Consider the following 15720-nt stretch of genomic DNA (forward strand, 5'->3'; position numbering starts at 1 on the left):
AAGGGACGAGCTTGAAATTGAACCCACGACCTCCTGCTTATAAGGCAGAAGCGATAGCCACTAGACCACCGAGCTCGTCCTACCCTATATACTTTGTATACAAGAAAGGCAAAAAACATCGACATTTTGGTGTTGCGGATATTTCGCAGGAAGGGAGCTTAGAAAGTCCTTCAGAATTTCCTCCATTTTTTCTAACGAAATTCTTCAAAGTTCCGTCAGTCATGTTTTCTAGCAATTGCTCTGTATTCATTCGGGAAATTATTCAAAATTTGCTTGGGAAATTATTCCATTTTTTTGGGAAATTCTTTAAAACTTGTTCTTAAAGTTTTTCCGAATTGCCTTGGAAAATCAATCGGATTTCCTTCATAAAATTCTTCATTATTTTCGTTTTTTGGGAAAAAAAACTTTTCTACCATATTCAGATTATAAGCATTTACGAAGTGTTAGACGTACGTCATATTATAAGAAGTGAAAATAAGATGAGTGAACCTTGACATCAAGATACTCTTTATCATGTCATTAAGCTCGTAATCTGAATAGGCTATACTAATGTTCTTCGAGAAGTTCTTTAGTTTTTTTTTTCTGGAAATTCTCACACTTTTTTGAGAAATGCTTCCAAATTTCTTTGAGAAATTGGATCCTAAAGTCCTACGTCATTTATGATTGTAAACGATGGTGCATCGGTCAAGAATACATGGACCGATGTTATTTGAATTCTGTTAAATTGTTAAAATCAGTAAAAAAATATGTTTTGTGTACAATGTTGTGAAAACTCATATGTGAATATGTACATTATGTGGAAGATATTGATTTGGAAAATGTATTGGCGGTAACCACTTTCCCTTCGATGGGACTCGGACCTATGACCCTACAGTACGCTAGACTGGTGCTTTAACCAACTAAGCTACGAAGGACCTCCGTCGGCCTTCGCAACCTAGAGACTACTGAATGTGCTCGAGATTTCAAAATTGGACGCATAGTCAAATCACTCGCAATCACCTCGCTTACACAATCAATCGCATTCAATCTTTGAAAGAGCGTCGTGAAACTGCAATGGTTTCATTTATTAACGATATAGTTTCGCAGCGTATTGATTCAACAAACATTTTATCGAAATTAAATTTCTACATATTGCGCATAAGCCCCAAAATTTTATTCCCACCTTTGGGTTTCCGCGCCGAGCACTCAGCGTCAGACTCGGCGACAAGGAGATAGTGGTCAAGTTGGTACTCCTGATTTTTTGACAACTGATGTCGATTGGTTGTGTGAGTGCACCGGTGTCAAAAAATAGAGCTTTTAGCTGAAAATTTAATTGTCAAATGCACATTTTGACAGCAATATAGATGTATGAGTGAATAAAATATGTAAATGCTCTATCGCGGAAGCAGTCGCTGAAGACAAGTGTCAATGGTTTCAGTGACGAAACGAAAAGTTTCAATGCAAAAAGCAATACCATCTCGACAACTGCGTCATCGACATACATTTTTAATTAATCACTGCCGTACAAATTATGCAAAATTCGGACCTCTCAATCAGATGATGGCTATCCATAATCAACACTGCGAAACTATTGACTTTACAATGTCTCGGCAGAACCTAAAAAAATATTTTGTCACAATTCGAAACCTACACATCTAAATTTACATTAAATCGCAAAATTAAACACTACTTAACCAAACTATTTTTATTTTTATACACTATAATACCGTATTTATAGCATTAAGAAAATAAAGAAAAACATGTATATTGTATATGTACTAGTCTACGTCGGTTGACGAAATAAATAAATAAATAAATAAATAAATAAACAATCTCACTTGCAGAGATGCCAGATTTGAAGACATGTCTTCAATTTGAAGACATTTGAATCTCTGTGAAGACATTTATTTCGTGAAGACATTTTGAAGACTTTTCAAAATATTTGAAGACTTATCTACTTATCTGAAGACACTTGAAGACAATCAATAAGCCAGCGAATAGAAAATACTATTGTATTACTTTCTTATAAATTCTGCGACCTCCATATTTAAACTAGGTATATGAATATTACAAAAGTTATAATAGTCTTTGTCTCGGGCTTAGAATGTCAAACATAAAATACATTCACACTAGCCGGTAGATGACTGCAACAACCCTCATACGCACTTAACTTTGAGCTGTGCGCTGGTGAAAACATTCCCGATGGCAGCATTCGTTTGAATTTTTCTTGGCGGCGGCGGCGTTTTGACGTGTCTGTAAAAAGATATTTCGATCATTTCATCGGAACGCAATGACCTATCTAATTTTCGGCAAACATAGACTGAATTCTTCTATGACTAGATGTTCAGTTCATTTCCAACCGAACTGAATGTCTAGCCGCAACATCAGATGAAGAAGACCAATCTTGCATCACACGAGGCTCCGCCCATCAAAATTATCCACACCGAAAGCCCACCCGTTCCAGCGTCACCGGCAGCTTTTCGTATACATATACGGAGGCACGACAGCAAGATGGCGTTCAGTTTTCATTCGACCACGGGAGCGACAGCAGAAGCAGCAGTAAGCAAACCATCGAAGCATCGAGAACAGCGCAGTGAGCCGAGCGCGAGCGAGACGGTTTAATCGCAAGCAGGCTGCTGATCGAGTGCTGGCGCGACAGAGACGACGCGCATTGGTCTTCCGAGCCGTCGTGCGGGTGACAGCAGCAACAGAAGAAGAAGAAAAAAAAAGCTGCCTTACGGTAGCACAGTGTATTATTAAGGGAGAAGAAAATGAATATAGTTGTTTGAAGTGTTTTCCCGTGTTTGCTTCCACCCACTGCCCTTCCAGTCCCACCAACAGAGTTAATTGAAATAATTAGCCTTTATCAAGGCTAAGAGTTAATGAAAAATAGTTTTCGGTTGCTGCTAGCCAGGGCGCTAGTCCAGCTCAACCCACCCCCGTGGCTTCATGAGGCGAAGCCATCCCGGGAAGGAACGCAAGGGTCCTGCTCCCACTCGCTCGGTTCCCGAGAGGAACGCGAGCACCCACCGAGGCACACCAGCGCAGTACAGTCCGCTGCCATCCTCAACACTAGATTTAATCTGAAAATTGAAACTGAAAATTCAGTTAAAATTATCGTGGTAATTCATAATAATTTCCGTTATGAAGAAATGAAAGAAATACTCCAAATATTTAACGGGAAATTCTTCTTTATTTCCACAAGTTCTATTGAGCTCCCACAAAAAAAATCCCTCTTAATTTCCACAGGAAATTTGCCTCAATTAATTCCCATATAGAAAATTCTCACGAATGTCGACAAGAAATTGAAATTGTTTAGGTGTTAAATAGATATTTCTCAGATCTTCCATGGTATAAATTACTACAGGAAAATGTTCTTAAAAGAAATCCGGAGGAAACTTAATTACACACCTTCGCTAAATTCTTCCTTGAAATCCTTTGGTAATTCTCCAAGAAATATCTTTGAACATTCTTCAAGTGTTTTAGCTGAGAGTTCCTTTATGAATTTCTCCAAAAAATCGTTCTAGTATTGTTTCTGAAATTCCTCCTAAATTTGCTCCACGAATTTGTCCGGAAGTTTCAGAAATTTCTCCGAAAAATCCGCCAGAAATACCTTTGGAATTTGTTGTAGGAGTTCCTCCGTAAGGTCGTCCGAGAATTCCAGCGAAAGTACATCCAAGAATTCCTTCGGGAGATCGTCCTTCTCCGGTAGTTCCTTCACGAATTCCTCCAGCAGTTCCTCCGGAAGTTCTTCCAGAAATTCTTCCGAAAGTTCCCCTAGAATTTTCGAAAATTTCCGTTTAAGCTCCACCAGTGATCCCCCCAGAAGTTTCCCCATAAATTCCTTTGGAAGTTTTTCCACGAATTCGTCTGAAAGATTCTCCAAGAATGTTGCCGAAAGATTCTCCAAGAATGCCTCCGAAGGTATACTATGGAATTTCTCTGGTATTTCCTCCAGGGTTTCTTTCGGAAATTTCTGCAGCAATATCTCAAGAAGCTCCTCCAAGAATTCATCCAGAGCTATTTCCAACTATTCCTCCGGAAGTTTCTTAAGCAATTTCGTCAGGAATTCCACCGGAAATTTCTGCAGTAATTCCTCAGGAATATCCTTCAGAAATTTCTCCAGAAAATTCCTCCGGAATTCATCCTGAAGTTCCTATAGGAATTCCCTCTTAAGTTTCTCCAAGAATTCCTTCTGCAAATCCTCCAGCAATTCCTTCGGAAGTTCCTTCAGAAATTTCTCCAGAAGTTTCTTCAGTACATCCTTTGGGTAATCCAATAGGAATTCTTCGGAAAATTTCGACTGGATGTTTTTCAAGTTTTTCACGATAAATTTTGAATCCTTACAGAGTATTCTTTAAAAATCAATTTGGAAGTATTCCACATGGAAATTCAGTTCAAAAACCCGGTGGAATTTTAACCAGACTCAGTATAAAATCCAAGGGAAACTCGTTATACACTATCTCGTGAAAATTTTATAGAATATTCTCTTGAATTCTATCAATGAATCGCCCACTTTGAGCGTGCTTACAGCGGCACACTAGGAGTTAACTTTCTGAAATCAGTATGGCGAAAGGCATCTAAGGTTCGATTTCTCAAAATTAAGCACCTTCATCGAAAAAATATTTGGTAGGCGTAGTAGCGGACACCTTACTAGATAACCGGTACCAAATAGTTTTTCATGAAAAGTTCATAGTTTTGAGAAAACCCGCGTTAGATAACTTTCGCCATACAAATTTCTGGAGAGTAACTCATGTTGGTTATTTTGCGCATATAGAGATGAGTGACGTTTAGCACTCGCACATTAATGTGCAATTCGTCATGTGCAGGCATTGAAAAAAATCAGATCATGAGTAAAAATCAGCTAAATTAAATGCCAACTTGATGTTCTCCTGCGGTCTAATCGCTGATGCTTTCTAGATCGTTGAAATTTGGGGTTCGTTGATTCAATGTTTAAAGATCTTCATCGCTCACCAATGGAAGACAACTGAGCGAGGCAAATCACTTGGTAACCTAACAATGAGTGTTGCTACCACACGCTGTTAGAAAAATCTTTGTTTCTAATGTGTTTTGGTTTTATTCTAGTAGAACAAGCGTAATAGTAATGCTCCAGTCGTAGCTTCCCTGGATACCATACCAAGTTTGGCTTGGCGAACCCTGTTGCTCGTTGTTTACGCAGCAACGATCGCTCATCATCGTTGTTTGGTATCCATCTGAGCAAGGCTGTTCACTCACTGGCATTGGATGCTATGATTGAATTAGATCAATGCTCGTCCGCTTCACTCACGCTTCCAATGCCTGGTCATGTGTAAATACATGTTTGTTTTCCTTCTGCTCATAACCTCAAAAATGATCGGGTCGTCACAATGATTTCAAAAAAGTCAAAAAATATATGGAAATATACTCATTTTTACCCAATCTTTGCTGAGTTGCACCCTCTAGGAGTGTTTGTTTTCCTTTTATCGCCACTCACACATTTGGACGTGAGAATCTCAATACTAGAGCGCCTGAATGTGACAGCGGCGGGTAGAAAATCAGCCACTGCCAATAATCCATTTGAATGTTAAAAAATTAAACATTATTCCACATCAATAAAACAAGGACATGATTGAATTTACAAACCTATTGGGTTAATTTTTATATTGAAGACATTTGAAGACATATTGAAACGACTGTGAAGACATTTGAAAATTTTCTCTGGCATCCCTGGTCACTTGATCAGTACAGTTGCTGATGAAGAATGTGTATAGCCGCCAGACATTCTAAATACTCACGATCCTCTAATGTGAAAACGTCAGGTAAAGTGCCCTACGATGATCTGCCTGTACGTTTAGACCCATTTTATACCACTTAATTTTGTACGTCAAACAAGGTCGGAAATGACGAAGCATTCCCTGCATGAAAATCGAATATCGGTTCTTCATTTTAAGATTCAATTCTTTCGAATTTCATTGAGAAATATCATCGAATTTCCTTGGAAAATTCTTCCGAATTCGCTTGTCAAGTTCTTTCAAATCTAGACCAACATTTGAAAAGGGCCAAAATGCAATCATTTCAATTTTTTGTCGATGTATACAGTAACTAGGTTGTAATTTTAACATAGAGATGCAATGATAAAATTTTAACAACGCGTTTATTTTCCAATTGGTATACATCTGTGTATATAGACAAACAACTGGAATGATCACATTTTGCCTGTTGCGCCCTTTTCAAATGTAGATTTAGACATGTCCTTGAGAAATCCTTCCAAAATTCTTTGGGAAATTCCAGCCATTAATTTTTTTTTTCAATTCCGTGAAAAGTTCTTCTGCACATTTCGAAATTTTTCCGACTTTTTTTGTGGATTTGTTATATATTTTTTGGAAAGATTCTCCGGATTTTTTTGGAATTCTCCCTTTGAATTTTTTTCCTTCACTCACAAACAACTCCGCATTATATTCATGAGTTCACACATGGATTTTTGCAAAGGGGGTAGCGAAATGGAATACATAGTTATTTCACATATATATAATTACACATATATTTCATGCGCCCACATGCATTTCATGAGTGTTCACACATACTACACTGAAAAAAATTCTGTGGTAAAAACTACTATTTTGTAGACTACGCTCTGTTTTTAAAACTACTATGAAATTTCCGTAAATTTCACCATGGTTTCAGAGAAATTCACCACTGTTTCAGTTCATGTGACAACATTCCACATGGGCCACAGTTGATTTTTACTGCGCGCATGGTAAAATTAAACGGGTTTGTTATCTGCTGAAAATCGTCGGTGCATATTCTTAAAATAACCCTCAGAATGGTAGTTTCGACTGCAATATTTTTTTGCGTGTATCCATGTGGGTCATAGTATTCATGTGTGAATTTGTATGCAATTAAGTATGTGCCGACGCATGATATGTATATTCCAAAATACATGGATTTTTGCCATAAAGTATGTGTCGATTTTCCTGAGTGTTGGGAAATTTTCTAATTGTCACTGGGAAATTAGCTTAAGAAAATTCTTTCGTATTTTCTTAAACAATCTTTCGGATTACCTTGTATTTTGTTTTCAATCTTTTTTAATTTCTTCAAAAATTGCCTGCGGATTTTTTCAAAATTTACGAATTTTGTTAGAAAACTCGTAGTTTTCTAAGATTCCAAGGGTTTTTTTCTGATTGGCTACAGGGATTTCTTCTGAGATTCCGTAGGGAAATTTACTGAATATCCATGGAAAATTCGTCTAAGTTTGTCATTTTGAATATGAATGTGAAATTCTTTTGATTGTTGCCTTTCTCGTATACTAAGTATACGTAAAGGCTATACACGGAAGAAATAAACTACCCAATAGTGTGTTTAATTCACCCAACCTCGAACATCCGCACGGGAAACCAAAAGTAAGTAAGTAGGGTCGAAGTAGTTTGCCCAAGTACCCAACGGAAAATTTATTTACCCAAATGTAAGTTTAATTCACTCAATTTCGACCTCAGGTAATAAAACTCAAAATCGGCTTCCCGTTAAGGGTTGCAGACGATTTTTTTTTTACGGAAACCGATGCAATAGGGCACTGCACGGACTGTTTTGTTTCTTTTTCGCTGCAAAGATATCAGAAAACAACAAGTCCAGTAAACGTCAAATATCATGAAGAACGAAACGAAAGAGATTCTTCCGTGCAGTGTCCTATGCACTCAAATGACCGCAAATAGACATAAAATAAAAGTAAAACCTATCCCCCTAAAGTGCAAATTCGGCCTTTCTTATATGTTTTTCTCATTTTTATAATGCGCGAGAAAGGCACCACCAACGCTAGGTGGATTAATTTGTTTTTTTTTTGTGTAGAAATTCAATTTTAATACACATAGTTTAAGTTGCCATTTATGGTGTTTTTATGAGATACTAGCAAACCCGACGAACTTTGCTTCGCCTAAAATTGATTTATTCTCTGATTAGTTCTCGACTTCTCCAGAAATTTCTATTTCATTTGTATGGGAGCCCCCCTGTCCAGAAGGGAGGTTTCAAACCACCACAGAAACATATCTTCTCTTCCAAAACCTCTATATGCCAGATTTGGTTCCATTTGCTTGGTTAATTCTCGAGTTATGAAGAAAATTGTGTTTCATTTGTATGGGAGCCACCCTTTCCAAAGCGGGGAGGGATCTCGAACCATCTTAAGAAAAACCTCTGCATACCAATTTTAACGCTGATCGGTTCAGTAGTTTTCGAATCAATAAGGGTCAGGCAGACGGAAAATCATTTGTTTGTATATAGATTGCGAAAAAAGATGCCGCCGGTGGGTTTGAACCCACACTATTCCATTGAGTACACGGATGTATTACCAATTATACAACAGCTGCCCTTGCAAAAAGTTGATCCATAACCAGCTAATAACCATTGGGATATCAGTCAATTCCCCGTATTCAGCGAATCTGCTTTGACAACATTTCACACCTTTTCTTTCTACCCAACTAAGGGAAATCGTCAAATGTTGAACGGCTTCTTCGCCTATTATTGAACTCCCATAATAGGCGAAGAAGCTGTTCAACATTTGGCGAATTACCCTATGTGTATCAGAATTGAACAACAGTCGAATGGCGTTTGAATCACAAACATGTGCAATACGACAAATAGAACAAATCTTTTTTTAGCAATATCTCATACAAAACACCTTAAATGGCAAACTTAACCATGTGTATCAAAAATAAAAATCCTTTCCAAAAAATAACCTGAAGATCTGACTTCCCTTACAGGTCATTAATTAGGAAAACAATTTTTTTGAATTTCTACGAGAAATCCATTTAAATCTGTAGAAGATATTCTTTAATTTTTTTTTAATTTTCCAAATACAAGGTATTGAAAAATGCACTTCCCGTAGATTTTAAGAAGTAATTGGTAAACTAAACCCTTATCGTTTCTTAAGCTGTGAAAATCAATCGAACGGTAAATTGACATAGAACCAATATTGCCAAAATAATATTTCTAGAAATATTTAGCAATGCATAAATATCGCACTTATCTTTCAACCAGTTACTATGGAAAACCACCACCTGCGGCAGTGGTGATTGCTGAACGCTGAAGTGGATATTGTATGTTTAATCAGTAAATATATTACCGGGTATGTGCGCAATGTGGCTCCTACCTGATCAATGAAGTGGAACCATTTCGTATGGAAATTGTTTGTTTCAATCGACACTAGAACGCCCGACTTGCAGATAAGATTGCAATGTGACAATATAACAGTATCTTGAGGTGCCACTGTTTTTATCAAGCTGTTGCCTAGAAATCTTAGAAGTCACTCCGGAGGTATTTTTGTGTTAGTCAGTCGAACATTTTCAGCTTCTTTGTGATTGATTGATTCCAAGTAACCATATCTTGTGGTCGTTCAAATGTTCAAGATGTTTAAGAATGTCTTTTGTCTCAACTAGCGAACTCGAGTCATTCTGAATGTAGCCCGCCTGAATGTATTACGCCGTGGACAAGTTCGTAGACCAATGACAGTTCAGATTGTTGATTAGTATCTAATCTCTACGGCTATTTCCGCCAATTACCTGATAGAAGCAGTGGAAATTCCGCTCGCCCGGATGCTGCTGTATGACACGTGATTTTTCCAGCAAATAATTTGTAATTATTCCACCCATCGGATCGCCCTTGTAGTCGAACTCGATGTCCATGTACTTTCCAAAGCGGCTGCTGTTGTCGTTCCGGTTGGTCTTGGCGTTACCGAAACATTCAAGAATCGCGTTGCTCTGGATGAGGACGTTTTTTACCCTGATAAAACATAAGAGATTTAGAACTTTGTCGAGTGAAACTAAATAAGAGTTGGATTCAGAGGATTAAATTGGTTTTAGCCTTTTTTTTCAAAAATATGCATTCCTGCCATTACTTCTTTGTAATGATGACTGGGATGTGCCAGCTTCTTGGGGAAAAGTCAGATACCAAGACTACTGGCGAATGCTAAAAGAGAAGTCCTAAACTTCAAGTTGAAACACCTTTTGTTTTTTTCAATCGATTTGTGCCAGAGTTTGTGATTTCTATGCCACAACCTGTCTTAATACTGTCTTTTGAAAATATATGAAAGCCTCGAATACCAAGAGAGCCATCATCATGAATGCCTTGGTTCAGAGGTCACAGCTTGTGCAAGGGCTCTCATATCGCTTCTCAGACCAGCTATGGCAGATTGTGCGTAAAACATTGCACAAATTCTAGACAAACATTTAAGATTAATCGGCAATTAATCTGGTGATTTGCATGTTTCGGGATCTAGGGACCTTCTCGAGTTCTACTAAAATGCACAAAGGGCCAGACACATGGCGATGATCCCTCGTGTCTGCTTTTTTAAATCACTTTGGAGGGAGGAATATGAAGAGCAGAGATTATGGAAAAGATATTGTGCCATCGAAACATGATGAAAATGGTAAGAATGATTTGCAGAGCTTTGTCGGGACATAACTATGTCGGCTAAAGGCTACAAAAGCTAAATAAAACAATTTACAAAAAAAAACAACATTCACGTGAAAGCTTAAACCTCCACCCTTACCTTTCGATGTCGTTCTGCTGTCCCTGGTTGGTGACGGCTGCGATGTACTTCATGATAATTTTCGATGCTTCCGTTTTGCCGGCTCCGGACTCGCCGGATATCATGATGCAGGTGTCCTGATTCCGTTGTTTGTGCACCCGATAGGCGGCATCGGCGATCGCAAAGATGTGCGGCGTATTCTCGAACAGCTCCCGACCCTTGTACCGACTGACCTGTTCCGGACCGTAGATATTCATCTCGCGGTACGGGTTCATGGAGATGCATACCTCGCCGATGTATGTGTAAATTATGCCAGCTTGGAACCTGCAAAATTGAGCCGAACGGAAAAAAGCGAATTAATACATGAAATATTAAAGATACGTGCATCAGGAAATATCAATATTCATTTGTCTGGATTAAATAATTTTTCCAGCATCAGAATCAAACTCTCCCATTCGACAAACTTTATCCACGATCGAAGTTCATCGCCCAGGACGCACTTCATCTAGCAGTCTAGCACTTTGGAAGCCCTTAGAGCCCCTTAAAGCACAATCGAGACCTTCCTGCTTGCGATTAACATTTGTTCTGGTCCTGTGTTTCCTAGCAAGAGCTTCCAGTCTGTGCTTTCAGGCCAGTACGGTTTACATATGAACATTGCAATCTCTGTAGACATTTCCTCCAACAATAGATGTTAGGTCAGTAGCCATTCGGCACGCAACATCCCACCCACTGTTCCACCTCACTACCCATGATACAATGCATCAAGCAATCTGAGCTGCGAACATGTATCGTTAGAGAACTGTGAGAATCTGGAAGAAATCGCCTATTGTATCAAGGCTCAATCCCGAGGTTTCTACATAGTTGCTGTATACATTCCACCAAAGTCTAGTGTAGAGCTTTACTCAGCTCACGTCAACGCAATGTAGCACGTAGCGGAGCGAGCAACAGAGGTTGATGTTGTTCTGTCGATTGAGGATTTCAATATTCCGAATTTGGGTTGGCAACTAGACCACGAAAAAAATGGAAACCAACGCTGTCGAACATTTCTACTAAAAACGAAAGGACACTTCATGAAAATTTATTCGTGATGGACATTAGGGTAGCTCAAATTAGTATGGGAAAAACTTTTTTCATTTTTTTGATGGGCCGCCATCTTATTCGGTTCTATTTGAAGCCCTGATGCTCTGGACAAAATTTCAGCCAAATCGGTCAACGTTTGGGTGGTGCTAAACTCGTTGGAATTTTATAAGCAAAAATGTATGCAGAAACATCAAAAAACAGTGAATTGCAGTTCGACGGCACAACTTACGATGAAGAACTATGATACTCATTCAGATCTTGAAGAATTTAATACAGAATGTTATGCAGAAAACCGCGAGAAGATGAACTTGTTCTTGATCGTAAATTGTGCCGTCCAACTGCAAATCACTGTTTTCAGATGTTTCTGCATACATTTTTCCATATAAACTTCCAATGAGTTTAGCACCGGCCAAACGTTGACCGCTTTGGTTGAAATTTTGTCCAGAGCATCAGGGCACCAAATAGAACCTTTTTTTAAATTTCTTTATTAACGTGATTAATCATCACGCTCAAGTCGTTCACGAATATCAGAAGAAAGATATACACATGGAAAATGATGATTTTCGACCGGAAGCAAAAGTGAAGAAGGTGAGATTTCCTCGATTAAGCTTTCTCGAGCAGACGTCTTCAAATTTTATCTTCAGTAAATTCGATTGTAAGGCTATGCAGGAAGATATCGACAATATGGTTGTATGGTGTGACAAAAAAGGCATGCGATTCAACGATAAAAAATGCATCGTCATAAAATTCTTAAGAAAAGTCATTTACACCACGAGTACTTAATGGGAAACATCACATGAATAGGGCAAAATCAACTGGTGATCCATGAATAACTATAAGATCCTAGCTCAGGTTCACGGACCACATAAGGGCAATACCTTTAACTTAACTGCTCACTAGTGCCTAGTAGTATCCTTGGATATGCTGCCCCCTTATGGTGCCCTTTCTTTATTAAACATCGCATATTATCTCCATCAAACGTGACAATAGTGGCCCTGGAAAGAGCCGATTTATTTTCAATAATGCTAGACCAACATTTGAAAAGGGCGTAACAGCCAAAATTTATTCCTTCTGATTCTTTGTCCACATATATAGCTTTATATGTGGACGAAGAATCAGAAAGAATAAATTTTGGCTGTTACGCCCTTTTTAAATGTTGGTCTAGAATGTTCTTTTCCAATCATTAACAGCAATGAAACCAAAATCAGAATCTTTAGATTAAATTACTTCATTGCTACTGACGTCGTCCATATGTATAATTTTTTGCAGCGTCTCCCTGGCCGAACACTTGCTATTCTGCTGCCGACGGCATCTTTCTGCCATCGCCAAGAGATTTTGCTTTGCACTTTGGAAAGAATCTGTATCGACTCATCCTTTTCTTCTATAAAATGTTGTTTATGAAAAGAACTAGGGGAAAATACATATTCTTGGCAGTCTAAGACATTCGCCAAATTGAATGATAAAAATAATGAATAATTACACTAAAACACAGGTATAGTTCAACTAGTATACATTCGTATGCTCTTCCTTTGATGATTGGTGTTCACATAATATAATATCTTTTACCACAAACTTAGTAAATTTAATATAAAGTAACAGGTCAACGTTTCTTCTATTGGCATAGCAATTTCTATTATCAGCAATGATTTTGCTCCCTTCAGCAACTAGACATGGAAGTAGAAAACTAGTAATGTATGGTCCAATGCACCGAGTTCATCATTGACGTTTGAGACGGGCGCTGTTTACTAAGAATGAATACTTTTTCATTCATCGAGTTCATGCAAGTGTTCATTTTTAGTAAACAGCGCCCGTCTCAAACGTCATTGTGTTCATTCGGTGCATTGGACCATTGGTGCCAGATGCTGGTTGTTTATATCCTCTAGTAGTAAAATTCATTCATAATAATCGGCCACACGCTCATCTCGCTTCACTCAATTTTGGAAGAAATTTTATTAATTATCAAAACTGGCTTAAAACAAAACATGAATTTTAGCTTTGGCATCAATTTTATGTCACGTGGAAGATAGGCAAAAACATTTAAACACATTGTAAAACAAATTTTACCCCTTATGCGGCCAACAAAAAACAGACGTGAATGGCAGATAGGATACCCGTGTACCCAGATATTGACAATTTCATAACTTTTACCATTTTTAACCTATTTGAATAATGTTGGCCATTTTGGAGAAGGGAACTTACATACTTTTCGTCCACTGCCAAGATTTACATCTTTTGTCTTTTGTAATGCCTTAGAGTCTTCACGCGTAAGCAAAAGTCTATCAACCAGTTTCAAATATACAACTTGCTCTTTACGGTCCTTAGATTTGAAGGTCCTTACATGATATGTTTGTTTCATCAAAATAATCATGGCACTATGGGGGATCCCCATACAAGCGAGCGGTCAAAAATAAAATTGGACTTTTAAAGTGATTTTCCACTTAGTTTTAGCTGTGTATGGTCGAAATAGCATGAATATACAATTTCCAACCCCCCCCCCCTTTGGGGATCGTCTATGAATTACGTAATTATTTTTTTCATAGGTTCGATTAACGTGACAAAGCAAACCTATTTGGGAAGTTGAAATTTCGTGCGTTTTCTTAAGGAGAAGGAAGGGGCTGTACAAAACTAAGTTCAGCAATTTATGGACATTATGGCGGCGATCATGTTAAATGACATTAATTTCATGACATTCCGTGATATTTTTTGTTCTCACTCTCATGCCTCACAATTTGTATTTAGAACAATTTGTTTGACAAAGTACTAGGATCTGAAGGATCATAAAGCATTAAATGTTAATCAAATAATCAGAATTGAAAATAACTTTTGAAAAAGGGTATTAGCAAATTAGAAATCGCAATCCCATGACATTTTACGTGTACAAGTTATTCAAAAATGAGATTAATATATTCTCAAAAATGTGGACATTCATTGTGGAATGTAAGAATGCTCCATTCTTCCGAAAAGCAAAATTCTTTTAATTTAAATAACAACACTATTTGAATTACTTTTGATTTGTTTTCATGATTTCTACAAGTTATATACAGCATCATTCTTTTCTGTGTCAAGGTTTAAGTCTTCAATGATATTTTCTTCAATTCCATCAACGATGGAAGATGAGATAAATTCATCTAAAGTATTAGAAGATAAAGAACTTTTGAAAATCTTCAAATATTACAAAATTACGCATGGCATAAGAATAACTAAGTGAAAAATTTTTTTCCAACGTCTCCTCGTTATCCAAATCGAGCTTAAAATGGATCTGATTCATGTAAGGCATGAAGGAAAATGTCAACGTTTGCCTCTTTTGATCATTTTCTTGCATTATGAGTTCTAAATTACTTCAACTGTTTATATTGACTTTCCGCTGGTTGTTCAGCCAGTGAACCTCAAAGTGTAGATGAGTGAATAAATATTTCCTACCATTAGCCAGACATTCATGAACACTAGCAGGAATTTCATACGCTCCGTTCTAACTAAGATATTGTTCGTCTTTACTTTTGCAATAAACATGTCGGAATTATTGATTCCAGGAGATTTATAAATATTTACATATTATGAAATCTCATATTTAGTTCTCCATCAGTAGCTAATGAATAGCTCAGAAAATTAGGTTTAGAGAATGACTCAAACCACTCAAGCCCCAAACGCATTTCAGCGGAATGGCGACGGAAACGGTAAAATTTGACAGGAAATATATGAGCGAACTGTTAAATCCTTCCGTTACCGTTGTGCTGCATTGCATTGGGGTTTTATTCATTTACTCCTTTGAAAAGTTAATTAAATGAGCTCAAATGGTTATAAATAAAGTCGAAGTTATTACCAATAAATGTATTTTGACCATACCCTTTGAGCGCATAGTTCAGTCTGACCCATTTTCAATAGGAAACGATGGGACTAGATTTCCCGTCGAATGAAACTTGTTGCGAGAAAATCGGACACAAATAAGTGTCTAAATGGCGATTGCGTTCTTTTGCGCACATACATACAGACGCGCATGCACACACATACAGACATCACCTCAATTCTTCGCGCTGAGTTAGTTGATATATACCACTAGGGGTCTCCGGGCCATCTATCAAACATTCGTATTTGGAATGAGCATTAACCTTGGAGTACGAGAGAGGCAAAACACGGTAAAAAACAAATGAAAAAAAATCAGAGTGACT

The 15720-nt window shown here is 37.7% G+C and overlaps 1 protein-coding gene across 5 annotated transcripts in view; it reads right to left on the bottom strand.

Annotated features, from left to right (window-relative positions):
- Positions 1–15720, bottom strand: part of LOC134212415 (unconventional myosin ID) — a 70714-nt gene that overhangs the window by 13036 nt on the left and 41958 nt on the right. For all 5 annotated transcript variants that reach the window (XM_062690248.1, XM_062690249.1, XM_062690247.1 and 2 more), the window contains exons 3-4: positions 10496–10798; positions 9507–9726 (exon numbers count right to left, since the gene is read on the bottom strand). In XM_062690248.1, the coding sequence (XP_062546232.1) occupies positions 9507–9726; positions 10496–10798 (523 nt within the window). The remainder of the gene's footprint in view (positions 1–9506; positions 9727–10495; positions 10799–15720) is intronic.

This window comes from Armigeres subalbatus, chromosome 2, assembly GCF_024139115.2.
Source record: "Armigeres subalbatus isolate Guangzhou_Male chromosome 2, GZ_Asu_2, whole genome shotgun sequence".
Taxonomy (NCBI): Eukaryota; Metazoa; Arthropoda; class Insecta; order Diptera; family Culicidae; genus Armigeres; species Armigeres subalbatus.